The sequence below is a fragment of the Mustela nigripes genome, chromosome 9 (assembly GCF_022355385.1).
Source record: "Mustela nigripes isolate SB6536 chromosome 9, MUSNIG.SB6536, whole genome shotgun sequence".
Classification (NCBI taxonomy): Eukaryota; Metazoa; Chordata; class Mammalia; order Carnivora; family Mustelidae; genus Mustela; species Mustela nigripes.
In genome coordinates, this window is record NC_081565.1 from 80,307,086 (window position 1) to 80,324,457 (window position 17,372).

Below are 17,372 nucleotides of genomic sequence, written 5' to 3' on the forward strand. Positions count from 1 at the left end.
GTTGGTTGCTGGCAGAGGTGAGGGGGTAGGCTGGGAACAAAGGGGAAAGATGTGGACCAGGGAGAAGGGGCCATGGAGTCCACAAACACAACCCAGGGCCGCGGCATTTCCTCTTCAGGGCGCTCGCTGATTGAGTGCAGGACAGGGTTTGATCTGACTCAGCAGGTGAAGGAGACTGCTTCCCATCAGGATGTGGAAGTCACAGTGCACGTGCCAGCCCAGCGTCTTCCCTCTTGTTTGGAAAATGGGGTCTCCGATGTCTGTTTTCCTTTTCAGAATTCATTGGAGGATATGGTGACATTAAATTCCCCGGGCTCTGCAGGGTGAGTTCCTTTGGCGGGATTTCCAGTAGCAGCATCGTGCATCAGATTGCGGGGGCAAAAGCAGGCCCATGGGACCCGGAAGGATACACACTGAGTGGGGATATGTCCAGAATTGTGACTTTTTCAGGCACTGATGTAAAAGAAAATTCAGCCAAGTCTCACTCGTACAAATGCTGCCCAGGGAGTTCATGGTCGGATGGAAGGAGTTCGCAAAGAGACTGTCTTGTCAACTGTGTGTGTGACTCATTGGACTTTAATAGAAGGGGAAATTTCTGAAACAGTATGTGCATTTATTTTCCTCCTTATAACCCAAACTCAGAAAATTTTCCACTGGGCTGCAAGAGCAAACCAAGGCCTCATCAGACTTGGGGCTCGGAAAGAATGCATGTCCTGCAAAAGTCATGGTGCTCTCCATGGAGCTGTGGGGTGGGGGGGCAGGGGGTCTGAAGGGGGTACGGGGAGTGGCAGGCCTGTCTTCAGTACACAGGACAGGTCACAGACCAATCCGACCCCAACGCTCTGGGAGGCTCCACATCAGGAGAAGAATCCACCTCTTCTGCACTTTAAAGGGAACTCGGGGACATATTACAAAAGGCACAAAGCACAAAGTGGGGGATGTTGACAAACCTCGGGTCTCTAAAACCCTATGTATAGCCCCAAATCTGAAACCACAATTTGCACCGATTCTAAGGGTCCTCTGGGGTCCTCCGACAGAGCTGGGCCTCTGCCTTCAGCTCCAGGTCAGATCTGAGTCCAGGACTTTCCTAAGTGCCGGGCACTCCGCAGCTGTGTGACCTAGATAAGAAGTACCACACCGCTCGGGCTCTCCTTCTTCTCCTTTCCTTATCTGCAACATGGGGATAATTTTATGTACTTTGGATTGTTGTAAGCACTGGAATGCACACGTAAACAGAGATCTGTATCACTATACATGCTTGGAAAACAGGCCCGCAGAGATGAACACCAAAATGTGTTCTCGTCCCCTGCACGTTCAGCTTGGGTGCTTTGAGTCTGTTCTGCTTCCCTGAACTTTCTGATGCTCCTGCACTGGAGATGTATCAGTCACAGGACTATAAAAGGCTTTAAAACGAAAGCACACAGTCTTGTTTCCAACTGGGGCCACAATCACAAATCTTTCTAATTCTTAGGACATTATTTATACTGTAAAGGTGGAAAGAAGGTGAGTTTTTCTTCTTCCCATTTTTTTCTTCTTCTCCTTCTCTCTTTTTCTCTAGAAAAGACTCTTCCCTCGAGTAAGGGAAAGCTTCAGCCCTGCTCTCAGGATGGGGAGTTCAAGAGTGGGGTTCAGCCGAGGGGGTTCACCTCTGTGGAAGTCACCAGGACCCCAGGGCGAGGCCGAGAGGGGACGTGTGCCCATGAAAGGTCGTTGGTGGACTGGGTTTTCCCTGTGTGTCCTCAGGGGAGGTAGTCTGGTTAGAAAGCAGGAAACTAAGGGGAAAGAGAGGAAGGGGGCAGCACAGAGGGGCCCAGGGAGAGGAAGGAAAGATGAGGATGGACGCACAACAGAGAGGAACGAAGGAGCGTGGCCCAGCATCTCCTGGTCGGCCGGCGAGCCTGCAGGCGGCATCCCCGCCCCGTGCACCGCGGTCCCGCCACGGCTCTCCTCCCTCCACACCTACCTCCATGGGGTACGGCGCGCTGAACTCCACCTCAGCCAGGTTCCAGGCAGCACTCTCCGGCTGGTCCGTCTTCCAGAGCTCCTCGTAAAGGCCGGCCCCGTCCCGAGTATAGAGGGAGAAGCTATTGTCATTCCCCTGCTGGAGCCGGTAATAAAAGGACAGGCAGCCGGACATGGGGGCCGTGGTCATCGGGGAGATGAGCTGCGCCACCTCCTGGAAGTGCTTGACGTACACCGAGTCCACGTACATGTAGTGGCCTGAAAATCACAAGGGCACAGCACACAGCGTGAGACAGGCTGGCGTGGGGAGCGGAGGTGGTGGCTCGCAGGGGACACCCTTGATGCTGGGACTGACTTCAACATGATCTAGAGGGAGGGTGGCGAGGAGGAGTTAGGGCCGCAAGACGTTTGGCCAGGGGTGGACGGGTCTCGTGGTTGGAAGGGGGGAGCCAGGAGTTCAAGGTGCTCTGCTAAGTCCAAGCCAAGAGCCGTCCTCTCTCCTCACCTCACTTGTGGGTGAAGTAAAACACACACACACAAAAGTAGATGTAGACGCGTCAGCTACAAAGTGCTGGGATTTTCACAAGCTGAACGCAGCTCTGGAAAGAAACTGGGCATGACCCCAGGAGGCTCCCCCTTCTCCCAAGCCTTCTATGAGTTACAAGATTTCTAAGAACATACCAAGCATACCGTCTGTTCCTACAGGGGCACAGAGGGACCTACTTGCCCATATATCTTTACAATATACACAAAATGTCAGCGAGTCTTTTTTGAGCGTAACTAAGATTTATGACTTCAAACTCGATGACAAGCTTTGCCTCTTTAACAGAACGTGTAGCCAGGGTTGGGATTCTGGAGGTCAGACTTGGGACACCACACTTGGCAAGGCCTTGGGGGGCTCTGGGCCCGGAGGCCGACCTCTGTTAGAAGCATTTTGGTGGAAGAGAGGAACCAGGAGGTGGAATGAGAATTGGCATTGGATTTGGCATTGAAGAGACCTGGGGTCGAGTTCTGTTGGGACCTCAAACAAGTTACCGAGTATCTCCAGGCTTGAGTATCCTGATCTCGACAGGGAGAACCAAATGCTTCCCTTCTAGGGCGAGTTCGAGCATTCCATGGGGTTACACATGTGATGGGCTTAGTGTGGACTTGGCACATTATAACTGTCTAACGCAATTACAACAAATGAAAGGAATGTCATTAATGATTCTGCTACCAGACCTTCCCCATTGTCTACTTTGTGTAAAGGCTCATTGTCATTATTGGCAATTGAAGCTGCAGGGACAGACGGGGGCTATGCCTAGTAGCTTCGATAGAATGACCTTCCTATTGGTAAGTGCGGAACAATTACAGCCTAATGTCTCTGTTTTGTTGCACGGAGCCTGGCCAATAACAGGGCCTTGTATCCTCCGCACATTAGCAGTCAGAGTCCTAGGAACAGTTTATACCTGCAGAGACCTCACCTCAACGTGGCAGAGGGGAGAGGTGGCTCGAGCAAGGCTCGCTTTTTCCTGGCGGCAAACTGTTTGACCCCCTGAACCATCTCCCTTGTTTAACCACGATTTCTCTTAGCCTCGTGCCAACCATAGAGATTACTATGTGCCAACGTAGAGATCACAAACTCAGATGACGGCAGGGACCAGCCTGATCAGGTGTACCACCGAAGCAAACTGGGTCCTGGGAGAAAATCAAGGGATCCCTTTGTTGCCAATGTTTGAAATCATATTTCATCCGCACTGAAAAACAGCAACGAAGCTTCTTGGAAACATCGGAAAATCGGGTGGCGTTGAGCCCATGGTCTCGAGCAGCCGCCACCAGCGGGTGGCCCAGGGTGGCAGCTCCCGCGTGGGCTGGTTTCTCTAGCCCAGGACTGAGTGCACCCCTCCCTCTGCTCCCACCTGTTGCCCTGACATCCAGCCCAGCACTTCAGGCTTTTCCCACTGAAGCTCAAAATCTAAAATTTTCATAGCAAATCTATCCTTTAAAAATAATAACCCCTGTCTGAATGTGCTAGGGTTGCTATAATGGAGTACTACAAGCTAGATGGCTTAAACACCAGAAATTTATTTTTCCCCCCAGCTCAGGAGGCTGTAAGTCCCAGACCAAGGCATCAGCTGGACTGATTCCTCCCAAGGGCCGTGAGGAGAATCTGATCCAAGGCTCTCTCCTAGCATCCGGTGGCTGGCTGGCAATCTGTGGCCTTCCTTGGCTAATAGATCTCTGCCTCCGTATTCACAATGTTCCTTCTCTGTACAGGTCTCTCTGTATGTCTAAATCTGTCCCCCCCGCCCGCCTTGCTTTTATAAAGACACCACTCATATTGGACTAGGAAACGACTTCGGTATGACCTCATCTTAACTAATGACATCTGCAACCACCCTACTGCCAAATAAGGTCACATTCTGAAGGACTGGGCGGGGGGGGGGGGAGCGGTTAGGACTTCAACATATGGTTTGGAGGAAATACATTTCAACCCATAACACCCACCACCGCAATTTTTTAAACTCTGTGTATGCCAAATCAGCGTATCTGCAGGCTGGAGACAGCTGATGGGCTCCCAACTTTGCTGACTCTGGAAAGGGATTTCAAAGCACGAGTCCGCATGTCAGACTGAACAGAATCAGAGAACCTCCGAACTGGAAGGAAGGCCATGCCTCCCCCTCCTAATGCACTGCAGCGGGGGAAGGGGGGAGCAGCCAGCCGCCCCCCCCCCCCCGAATACTTTACTAATAGAGAACACATGCCAGCCTCTGCGATGCACCTTTGCTCACTGAGAGCTCTTGGGTCAAAGGTGGAGAGGAAGGGTCGAATACTCTTCGTAACGTGTCTTCCAGTGAAATGAACACTTTTCCAACATATACTGGAGGTGGGGGTGGGGGATGAGGGGTCTGGGTGGAGGAGAGACCTAATATTTTATTTCCTTGGTTCTTCATTGTGGGGGCCATGGAGGCGCTTCGGATACCCCTCCGGCGAACTTGCTGCAAGGACCATAGCTGACTGACAGCCTCCAGCTGCCTCGCCTTTGGGCCACGTCGGCATTTGTGCCAAGGCCAAGTACACTGGGCTGCTCAAGCACAGCTGGTGACTAGGCAGAGCAGGAGTCCCAGAGCGGGGCCATTCCGCCTGACAGGTGTTATCTAATAGCTTCCCATCAGCCTGGCCTTTCCCTCCCCCAGGCATCAGCCTTCTATCCTGTGCTGGAGGCCTCCCCCAGCCACGGCCACGTTACGACTTTTGTGGGCCCTAGCCCCTTTGGCCGCCGTGGGTCCATGCCTCCTCAAAAAATATTAAACATTCTAATTTATGACTGCATTGGTATAAAGACGAACATAATTTAGGCCGGGCTGATTATTTTGTTGTTAGCGCATTCATTTTTCCCTTCTGATTTTAGAATAAATAAAAACATTCTCATGGATCCTAAAAATGTCATGGTGCCAAGGCACTGTGGTTACTATGCCTCATGGATATGTTGACCTGGGCCGCAGTGCTTCCTGCTCTCAACTCCTCATCCTTCGTGGCTGATAAATCTCCTCACCTAATCCACGCTTAGGGTCTTCTTCTTGGAGGCCCCAAAGTGACACGACCATGAATAGGGAACTCACTCCACCGAGGGTGGGGGCACCTCCAAGGCCTCTGGGGGACTCTTGGTGAATCCGTAAGACTTCGCCATCCACCTGGAGCCCCTGTCCCATTAGGAACCCATCTTCCTCACAGCTGACAGAGAGCAGACAGTCTTCTTTAAAGACCAGTTACTCACCTGCTGTGTGGGTGATATTTTAATCCCTGAATTTGCCGTTAAAGTGCTTCATTAAAACTCACGCACCACACACTCAGCCAAGGGAGCCATGGTCGCACTGCTGTTCCCAAAACCACCCAGCGAACACAACGTGACGTGCCCACAGTGAGTCAGAGAGGCTGCCGGTGCTGACACCGCGTCTCCTCGGGAACCACTAGACCAGACCGCACTCTGTTGCCCCCCCCCGCACCCCATCGTTCAGTTGTTGCCCAAGTTCAGTGCTATTTACGGACAATCTGAGTACGACTGTTTCTCACTGGGAAACAAAAGGTAGCTGGCACATCTCTGCGGAAGGGGTGGGGATGACTCAGAAATCACCAGGCGTCTGCCACAGGAGGCCAGGCTGGAGGGACGACCCCAGCCCAGGCTCAGTGTCGTCGGGTACGACCCACGCTGAGGAAGAAGAGCAGGGGTCTGGGTGAAGGCAGGCCCCGTTTTGTGCATCTTCCCGAGGGGAAGGAAGAAGGGAGCCCGCAGTTCTTGGGAAATTATGTCTCTCGTGTTTGGCATTATGGGAATGTTCCTGCCCTGTTCAATGAGGCCAACCTTTCTGCCTGGCCCAGGGTTCTAGGGCCTCCAGAATACTTGCGAGAGGCAATTTATCTGATCCTTTGAGTAGGATGAAAGTAGGTATTGACGGGCCCTGGATGTATAGATCCTATAATTAACCAGATCTTGGGGGGGTCCTACAGGCCACAAAGATCTGTAAGTATTCAGACTTTAACTGGAAATGAAAGAGTCCAGGAGGAACCATGAGATCTCCACACAATTAAACATTGAGACGCTCAGGGCCACTCCCCTAGTCATTGTTGCTTTGCCATACACTGACATGGAGCCCGTCTGTCCTTCCCTAAATCTGGATGATACACAAAGAGGCTGCAGCTTCTAGGGGGAAAAAAACAATTTCCAATTCTGTTGAAAGATCAAAATCTCTGAAATGCCCGCCACAGGCCTGCTCCAAATCATGCCTGTGGTAACGACACATGGTTACCCGCTTCCCTTCAGGCCACAGCCCCCTGTAGGTTAGCTCGATGGTCCTTGGGCAACCAGGGACTCCTTTCGGGGAGCCACTTTCCCTTGATTTAGGAAAAAACGTTTGAGGGCAGTTACTGAACTTCTATTTTCGAACAGTCTGGCGGACCAGCACTCCCCTGAAACGGCCCTGGGCTTGGCTCCGATGCTAAGGCATCCTCTGACTCAGCTGTGCCTCCTTGGCCACACTTGTGCTCCTGTTGCGACGTCTACGTCTGTGTCCTGCTGTCTGGACAAGCTGTCTCCCGGGTGAGGCAGAAAGCGTGGTCTGAAGAAACACAGGCCGGCTGGAAAGCCCTGCTGGTCTACTGCCGCTGTGAGGACACGGCTCCCAAGTCAGGAGGTCCCCACGCCTGCCCTCCCCGTCTACAGATGCAACAGACATTACGGATCTTTAGTTCTAAGGGTTCAGGTAAGTTTGACTACAGTAGGTAGAGTCAGGCTCTGGTCTTCTTACACAGCTTTCAGAGATGACATAAATGTAATAAATGAACACGAAGTGGGATGTCCCCTTGTCTCTGTTAAGACCTCAGTGCCAAGAGTGACGGTGACAAGTACTGCCACTCCGTGGTCCAAGACCGGTCCTGTAGCATATGCCACATTGTGGCATCCCTGGGGTCTAAGCCAGGGCCACCAGACGGACCCCATCTCCCTGCTCCAGCTGGATACAGGAGGGGCCCAAGAAAGATCAGAGATCATAGACAGAGTCTCTCTGAAAACAGATATCCCAGAGCTTATCTGCCATGTGTTTTCTTTTGGACCCCCAGGGAGGGGTTAGGGATGGCTTCCCCTTTGTTGTCTGGATCCAAGAGAAGAGGCTTAACGGAGGTATGCCTGGAGAGAGTGGAGGAGGGAAGCCACCCTCCAACCTTGCCCTGACCCAGGCTTGCAGAAATTCCTGAATTCTTCAGTCACTCTGGGCCTCAAGAGAGGAGGGTCCTCATTAAGCTTTCCCAAGAGGAAAGTTTAATCAGTGATAACTGGGGTTTGCAGCGTACAGACTGGCAGCCTGACTCTTGACTGTATATACCTAGAAGCAAGATGTCTGTAAGGACCTGTGTGGGCAGAGCAGAAAGGATTTTGTTGCCAGCGAGCTGTAACTTCCAGAGTGTGGTGGGGCGAAGATTTGAATTTCCCCTTAGCCTAAGTGGGCAACTCGGAAGGGACAAGAATGTCTCGGAAGGACTCTTCTCAAAAGGACTGGATGCAGGTGGTAACTCCACCAGGGGCTGGCGAGGTGTAGGGTTGCTCCTAGGTCCCAGAGTGGATCCACAGATGGCCAGCGGAGAGGGCCTCACCCCTGTCTCCGAGCAGGGAAGTGGGGTTCCGCACTGGCAGTGAGAGAAACAGCCGGCTTGTGCCCTCCTGCGGTATAAAGGTCATGAGCTCCAGCTTCCACAGCGCTGGTCACAGAAAACCATCTGTCCCCTTCCTTTCCTTTTCTGCTCCCCTGTCACACCTCCTCCAACCCCACAGGAGCCGGACGCAGCACAGTGAGTGGGTAAAGAGGAAGGGAAGAGCCAAGGCAAAATGAAGGGAAATAAAGCCCAAGCCCTTCTCTCCATGGCTCCCCCGTGCTTTGGTCTGGGGGAGATTCGAATCAGATGAAATGCTGACGTTTTGACTGGATTGAACTGACCCTGAGAAGGAAGGCTGTTAGTTCTACTTGACCGTGCCCAGAAAGCTAAGGGAAGTCACCCAAGGACACGGGAAGGTGAACGGCAGAGCCTGGACAAAGGCGACGGTGAGAACATTAATGAAGCTGCTTCCCTACTGAAAGCACACACAAGGAACCAAACGGATCAATGCCCCGAGTAAATGAACAGCGCTGGTAGGCGGATGCTTGAGCTCAGGCTGAACTGAAAGGAGAAAAAAGGGCCATGAATTATGGAGAGATGCTCCATCCACCTCCCGGTCCTGGAGGCAATAAAATCATTCTGACCTTAATTTAGGCTTTGAAACCTTGCTCAGCTCCCAGAGCGGCACCCTGAGTGTAGGCAATTCTAAAAATCTCAGCAAAGAAACTGATTTCCCTCATTATTTTCCCAGTAATTACCTTCTTTTGGCCAAGGCAGGTAGGAAACAGTAACGATCTGAGCTGTCAGTAGGTTACCTCGTGGAAGATATTTTGTTTCACTTCATAAAATATTAACAGAGAAAAAAAAATCCATACGTGACGAATCGGAATTAGGTGACAAAAATCAGGACAAAATCCTATCCCCTCCAATATTCCCAAGGTGTCTCATGGGAGTTCTGACTACATCCTTAGCCAAATGAGACCAATATTTGTAGACTGTTCACTTGAAAAACCGGGCTCGTGGTTTGGGGCTATTAAAAGTACGTGGCCAAATGAAGGAAAAGTCACACAAGTGTCACATTTTTCAGACACTCCATTCACTCTTCCCTCTTCTCCGACCAAGGCCAGAGCCCTCCTGGGACAATGTCGCTCAGCCTCCTGAAGTGTCTAAGAAGGCACATGGCTTCATGCGCCCCTTGTGCTCATTCCCTGGCTTTTCCCTGAAAGCAAAGGCATAGCCACTTCCAGTATATGAATGAACATGAGATGAGTCTTTTTGAGCAAAATCTGGTGCTGTGGGCAGACATCTGAACCCTTCGATCTCTACTTTGCCAACCACATTGGTAGAGCTCAGGAAAGACTGATACATCCAGCAGCAGAAGGCAAATGTACTAAGAAAGGCAATCCCTCTCTTCCTGAGAGCACTGGAGGGTTTTGTTTCGGTTTCGTGTTCCCCAAGAGTGATTCTGGTCAAAACTCTGAGTCCTATGGGCTTTTCAAGGAAAATATCTGAGATTCTATGGAACTCTTCTGTTTTTGCTCCATCTCACATAGGAAGAAGTCTTATATAAGAGTCTACATGGGAGGAGTGTGAGAGTGAGTGTGTGTGTACGCACGTGCGTTTGTGTGTACATCTTTTGGGTGAAAAGGAAATAGTTGTCTGGCTACAAGTGGTCAAAACATCAGTGTAAAAGTTTAAGAGGAACTGGAGAGAAATAGCAGAGAGCTGGGAGGAGCGAGTAGAATGTAGGCACCCAGGCTCTAGCTCATGAGCAGGAACGTAACCCAGGTCTACGGGCCGCTCTGCCGTCATCTTACATCCTGGAATTCTCAAATATTCTCCAGCCACAGAATAAGGTATCCACTCTCAGACCTGTACACCTGAGTATATGCTGTACTTCTTATCCATCTAGTCAAATTCAAATGCTGTGATGACTTCTTCTAGAAAGCTTTCCCTGAACCCCAAAACCTAGGTGATCTTTTACTTTCCTGTGGTCCCTTATCTTTTATTTCATGTTAGCCATGCACCATTGCTCATATTTACAGAGCATTTTGGTATTTGACTAATTTGTGAAATGCCATAATATACATTAACATAGGACTGTATTAAAGGCACTGAGAAGTCCTGAAATAAAGAATTCTGTCAAGCTTTCTTTAGCTCAGGGTTTCCCCAGTTTATTCCCCCCCCCCCCAGTTACAATGAGTGGTGAATTTGGGAATTTTGAGGTACAGCTTAGGAGTAAAACACTAGAACGCAAAGCATCTTAGGGATTATGGAATTCAAATTCTTCATTTGCAAACAGGCCAGTGGAGACCCTGAGAAGTCAAGGGATGGCCCAGAGCAATCCAGCACTCAGAGCACAACTGCTGAACTCCTAGCATGATTCTCTTTCTCTGTCCCTTGTTGACACAGATGCAGGCAGAATGTTCCATGGTCACAAATGAGAGGGAGGAAAGTCTAGGGCTGATGCACTCCTCAGAGGATAGATGGCACTCAAGTGATTCAGTCAAATGGATGATCAGACTATAGGACACAGATCTGTTGCCTTCCCCCACAAATACGTGTTCTCCCTAGCCAAGTGGTCCTCACCATCCTTGAGGATAAAAAATGATACAGGGAGCCTGGCTGGCTCCCAGTGGATACTCAGTGGAGTATACCCAGGGCAGTATATGACTCTTGATCTTGGGGTTCTGAGTTTAAGCTCCACGTTGGGTGTAAAGATTACTTTAAAAAGAACATCTTTAAAAAAAGAAAGAAAGAAAAATGATGCACCGAACACGTAGTCATTAAATCATGCTATTGGTTACCCAGCGGATCGGACTCTGCAACTAATTTTTAAGTGATTTGGGAAAAGTTCTCCAACACTTCCCCACATTTAAGTTTGGACATCTATGATGATGACACCGAGGATTATTGCAATTTAAGGCATTAGTCTTTCAAGATTCTCTCTATTCCCTGTACTATATTCTTAAGATACGGCAGAATGTTATATAAATTGTCCTACTCCTTGAAACAAAGCTTTCAAGAATTGGTAACATTTTGTTGTTTTGAATGAACCCAGTTGTTATTTAAAACACTCACGCAGATTCATGGAGTAGTCTGCCACACGAGGTAGTCACACACTCAGCATGAGACACTTACAGTGTGCTTCCTAGAGTGGCCACAAGTGGAGATGGGCTCTGTGTCTGCAGGGCCAACATACGAGATATATATATATATATATCCCCAATCTTTCATCATTTCCAAAAGTGCTAACCTTTACTTTAAGAAGAAAGGAAGTGAAAATGTTTTGTCTTTTTCAATCTCAATTATTTCTATTTCTAATCTCAATTATTTACATAATTCTTCATGTACGTGACCTTAGATGTATCTAAAGAAATCATTTCTGGGGTGTTTTTTTGTTCGTTGGTTCTACCACTTGGTTTTCCGTTTACTGAGATAACCACGGTCTGATTAACCAAACTAAATACACGGCTGTGATGGCATCTCTCCTTGCTCAAAGACCTCCAAAGGCCTCCCGCTGTCCACAGATTAAAGTTAAAATCTCGTTCCCGGCATTTGAGGCCCTTTAGAAGTTGTCGCTCTACTGCTCTCCCAATCCGCTCTCTCCCTGGGCTACCCCTTGTGATCGCTACCATGTATCACTGCTCTGGCCCTCTCTTGCCTCTGCCTGTCAAAGTCATAACCACCTCTCAAACTCGGTTGACTTCTTTCATCATGTCTTCTAGAAAGTCCAAGTAGTAAGTGATCTCTCTGGTCTCTGAACACCCAGCACTTTTCTTTTTTTTGAGGGAAGGAGGGGGGACCATTCTTGGAGCATTCGGCACAAGCTACCTTGCCTTACGTCCATGTGTGACAAAAATCCTTTTCCCTTTCTTGAATGTGTGTTCTTTGGACCTGGGCCATGGGGGATGTGCCATTTTGTTGTCATTTTCCCAACCAGACCCAATACGAGGTCAAATGAATGAAAATGCTAGATCCAAAGCTGGATTTGTCTTAAACACGTGAGCCCAGGAGGCTCCAACATTTTACTATATAGTTACTTATCAACATTTTGTTGTAAGAAGCCTGGACATGTTGAAAAAGAAAAGGAACACATTAAATGAAGTTTGCAAACCAGAAGTTGACTAACTGGGCCTGACCTGAAGATGTGTTTTATTGGCCCAGGCAGTGTTTTTAAAGAAAATATTTACCAGGGAGTGTGGGTGGCTCAGTAGGTTAAGCAACTGCCTTGGCTCAGGTCATGATCCTAGGGTCCTGGGATACAGCCCAAGTTGGGCTCCCTGCTCAGCAGGAAATCTGCTTCTCTCTCTCCCTCTGCTCCTCCCTGTGCTCATGCTCATGTGCGTGTGTGTGTATATGTGTGCATGCGTGCGCCCTCTCTCTCTCTCTCAAATAAATAAATAACATCTTAAAAAAAAAGAAAATATTTACCAACTATAAAAAATTAGGGAAATCTCACACAAAACCCCTGTCTTCCTGATTATCTTAGGAAGTCAAAAGATCTGTCCTTCCGAACCTGCATTCTCACATAGCAGCAATTAATTAGAGCTTTGTACAGGGTCTGTGCTCCCTAGTTTGCCACACTCCTCACCCATCCCACGTGTCAGTCCCTTCATAACATCTGCCTGGTTCCTTTAGAAAATTGAGTGTGAGAGTCTGGATATACTAGAAGCAGTCTCAGGATGGAAACTGTCCGGAGCCAAGATAAGCTTGCAGGATGGGCACTTAAAGAAAAGTCAGAGACAAGGTTACAAATATTCCCATGAAATACCATGAAAGAGGAACAATGCAAAGAACCAAAAAACGTTGCCTTGTCTTCAGGTATGGGGACACATTGTCATTGTCAACAATGTGTTAGGACTAAGAAGATGACCTCAGGATCCACATGGCAGCGGATCAAACTAGAAAAAAGGACTGTTTGCAGCAGAACCGAAATTCCTTCTTGCTCTTGATGGAAAGTGAGTCACCAGAATCTTCTCATTAGTCAACAAGCCCTGGGGGTTGAGGACTGGAGCGTCTTACAACTATGGGGAGACCCCGGCTTTCAGGAAGCCTCTGAGGGTCCAGGTGAGGCCTGGTCATAAGCCTTTGGAAGTTAGCCTTTGCCCACATCTCTATCTCCCATCTGCGGAGACAGGCCCCTCAAAGCGGACTCCGACCAAGAGCCTCTCCTCCCCATTTCCCTGCAGAGTCCGCCCCCTTGGCCACTAGGTGGCCCTGTTGCTTTCAAGATTCACCATTGGGCATTGAGGCTCACCTCAGGGCCACTTGGGAAGTTCTTTAGGACTGGTTCCCATCCCTAGGTCTATTTTTAGTGAAAAGCAACCTAGGATTATTCCCGGCTTGCCTTTAGGGATAAGAAATATAAAACAACAAATCAATAAGAAAGTAAAGGATAACATGGAAAGGTGAAAAGAGCAAGACCAGGTCACAGGTGGAGAAAAGCCTTGAACTGGGCGCCGTTAGCCTTAGTTACAGAGCTCCTGTCTGCAGCCAGTCTCGGTCTTATGATCCGTCGTCCATCCCTGCTCTTCCGCCAGGCTTCCCAGTCCCTACCAACGCTCCCTTCTCCCTTCCCTGTTGACAGGGCCGTAGTTGGGTCCGTGGACGGGGCAGGAGAGGGAGGTGGAAGCACTTCGCTCAGGGAAAGGGACTCCACCCGTCCCCAGCTCACCCAATTCGCTCTTGAGCGTGTGGTCCTGCAGGAGAACGGAAGGGGAGTTCCGAATGCTTCCTCCGCCGACAAACCAGTTCACGTTGGGGTTCCAGCGGTTCACAAAGCCACAGAGATGATTTTCTTCAAAGTCACATTCTGGCAAAGGAGAAATGAAGACGCACTTTGTGGAGACACAGTCACACCCAGGAATATACCCCTACTCACTGCCCAGTTTGCTTGCGTATTCAGATACGTTTCCCATTCCCTCTGACCACTGGAAGCTTTGGACTAGGATCCCTGGATAATGCTGGAAACTGTAATTCATCCTTGCTTCTTTGGATGACGGTCCTTGCATGACCAGCCATGTGAACTGCAGCATGACCTCTCTCGGGCTCTGTGCCTTCATTTGTGAAACAAGGGAACGGTCCTACCACACGGGTTGTCAAAACACAGAGCCGGGCGTGTGGTTAGGGCTCGGTGCCTCAGCCAGCTCTGCTTCAAAGCCCTATTTGGGACGAACCTCTTAGCTCCAGAACCTGTATCTGCCACCCTTCTGGTAGCCCATGTCTCCAACCCCTTCTCTCCCGATGGTAGACGAGATACCCAGGGCTAAAGGTCATGTCTCCTAAGTACTAACAGCCTGTTTTTTTTTTTTTTTTATTAACCAGAAGCATTCAGAATAGGCAGCGCAGGCCTATCCTGGGCTCTGAGTCCTTCTGCAGCTCCTCAGTGGAGAAGAGAGAGAAAACTTCACCTACCGCCCTGCTCCTTTTAGTAGACTGCATGTGTGCACAGATTAACTGTTCCCAGTCAGCAACTACTCTAGTGGGAATGAGAAGCTCACAAACCAGTGCCTGTATGGACCCCCATAATCATCAATTACAAATATGAAATTTGATTGTCCTGACCATCTCCCATGACCCCTCCAGACCCCACCCCCACTTTTTTTTTTTTTTTTTCACTCCAGCGGTAGACCTGCATGGACTGTGTCACTGGCCTCCCCTTCTGTCTTCCTGTTGGAGTCGACCAATGGAAAGTAGGAGAACGAGGCTGCTGTCCATTCCTCCAGCGCCCTCCCTGCCAGGTTCTCATGGGTTGGCTATGTCCCTGCCCTGAGGACAGGGTCTGGACAAGGAGCCCTCCCCACACAGCCACCGGCTCCAGGCTCTGTGGCCCCTTCCCCACTGCCCTCAAGGCTGATGAATCATCACTCTTACTAGCCCTGGATTACCCCCAATGCTTTTTGCTGGTTTCCTTCATGCAACCACACCTTTGTAGCCCCTAATGAGTCTTCTTCAAATCCTTCGGGTTGAAGGGACCCTCTCTTTCCACTTTCTTGCCAGGACCCTGATTGATATAGTTATCAAAGTGTATTTACATTAGCAACCACTGAAAAATTTTAAGATTTTGATCTGCAACTCTCCCACTGCAGCGTCTGCCAAGAAATACCCCATGTTCCATGCCAAAGGCTGCTCGAGAGTAAAATAGCAAAATAGTCCTGAATGTGCCAGGTACTATTCTAAGCACTTTAACTGAATTAACTTGTCTGATTCTCAAAACAATCCCACGAGGTAGGTACTATTATTAACCTATTTTATAGATGAGGAAACAAGCAAAGAGCGAGCACAGAAAGGAAGGTGAGGGGATGGTGGGAAAGGCGTCTCAACAAAATGCAAGTATTGGCACCTCTTCTGTGTTTTAAACAAACCAGAAGCCACTGAGTGATTTGAAGAGAGGAAATTTACATGTGGAAAGTGCTCAGCCCTGGGCCAGTCACCTTCATTCCCTAATGATCTCATCAGCCCCCCCCCCCCCCGATTCCTAGGAGGAAAGCATTTTATACCCATTTTGTAGGAGGAGAAACAGAGGCCTCGGGGCGCCGGCAGTTGAGGAGCCAGGAGGTGGCGCTGCAGCAGGGGCGTCCGATCGGTGGGCGGGCTGCCGTTGGCGCACCTGCTGCCCCGAGGGAGCTACCGGGGGAGCCTGGATCTAACCCCACTGCAGCTTCAGAACATGGTCACTGTTTCTTCCCTCCTGTTTTCCTTCACTTGCCTTAGTATTATCCTTGGAAGGTCAAAACAGAAGTGAGAGGGAATTAGCAAAAGCTCTTTTTTATTCAGAATCGCCTTCGACTCTCCTTCCTCTTCCTCTCCGGAGCTGTTCCATTCCCAGGCTGTCAGTGCTAAAAATCTGGCCGTGTCCCACTTTCTCCCTATTCAGGCCCAGTGTTGGGCCATTGTTATGTCCTGTCTGTAAGGTCACAACCACGTCGGGGGTCTGCCTCTCCTAAGCATATTCCTTGTTTCCAAGTCACTTTCCACGGGGCCGACAGAGTCACCAGGTGAGGACACAGCCTGCAGGCCCTTCCTCCGCTGACTTGGAGAACCTGCTGACCACAGAACCATCCACACTCTTCAGCCGGGATCCAGACTCTTCCCAAAGCCGCGCCTGGGTCCTGATGAGCACTGCCAGCACCTTCCTCTGTTTCTGGCCAGTGCCTGAGCGGGCTCTGCGCTTCCCCCCCACTGGGCTCTGCACGCTCTTCCCCTGGACCTGCCCATCACTGAACGCCCCCGCTTCCTGAAACGCCAACTCAAATGCAGCTCTGGTGTTGAGCGCTGCCCGATGTCCGGTCCTCCTCCCATATGGTCCGCACCCCCATAGCCCGGCCTGGCCTCCTCCAGCAGTGCCCATCTCATAGAGAAATAACACCCATCGCAGACAAGCAGAAGGTGAGCGGCCACGGGGCACAGAGGGGCCAAGGTGTGTTTGAGAGATGGAGAAAATGAGGAAGGAAGGGAATGCGGAGCCTGCTTTTCTGGTGGAAGCGGAGTTCACAGCAAACAGGAAATTACCGTTATTAGACTATGTGGACGTTCGGGCAGCAGCTCCGGTTCTAGCTGCTGCATCTCCTTTCCCTGTGCTAATCCAGCCAGTCCGGGGGCACTCCAACGAGACAACACACCCCATTCAAGAGAGTCTCGAGAAGCGGCTAAGCTACGGTGCATTGTGCACTGACTTCCATGAAACACCCTGCCTGTAGGATTCATTCCGTTCCTTCTGGCAACAGATTTAAAAAGATTCACAATTCCCATTCTGATGCAGTGAGAAGAAAACCCACTTACCAATACAGTAGCCTGTGGTCATCTTGATTTCAAAGAGGGCGATGCTGGCCGTGCTGCCCTGTCCCAGCACCCCTTCGACTAAAATCTGCACGACACACGAGGAAGAAGGGAGTTAGGCTTCCAACACCGTGTTTTCCTGGCTCGGTATCTCAGAGACTAGTCAGGAGCTGTTCAGGAGCTCAAGGCAAGGCGAGATTGCTTGTCTCAGCTAATTCCTGGCAATCTCACAGGGAAGCAATCTCACGGCGGGCTCTAAAAAAACGTGTGTGTGTGTACAAGGTGAGCAAGATGTCCAGTAAAAGCTTGGAGCCAACTGTCTTCAACTGCTGTCTCAACCACCCCCTCCTCTAGCACCTGTGATGACACCAGTTGGCTATGGATGGAGAGGACGGCTGGTGACCTTGGGGAAACGCATTCTGAGAGCTGTCAGGGACTCAGGACAGAGGCCTCAGTGGGAAAACCCTTGGAGGAGGAGGTGGAGGAGGCAGGAAGTACAATCT

General features: G+C 50.0%; 1 protein-coding gene across 2 annotated transcripts in view; it reads right to left on the reverse strand.

Annotated features, from left to right (window-relative positions):
• Positions 1–17,372, reverse strand: part of MAMDC2 (MAM domain containing 2) — a 141,504-nt gene that overhangs the window by 61,088 nt on the left and 63,044 nt on the right. For both annotated transcript variants that reach the window (XM_059411887.1, XM_059411888.1), the window contains exons 4-6: positions 16,873–16,957; positions 13,766–13,903; positions 1,964–2,220 (exon numbers count right to left, since the gene is read on the reverse strand). In XM_059411887.1, the coding sequence (XP_059267870.1) occupies positions 1,964–2,220; positions 13,766–13,903; positions 16,873–16,957 (480 nt within the window). The remainder of the gene's footprint in view (positions 1–1,963; positions 2,221–13,765; positions 13,904–16,872; positions 16,958–17,372) is intronic.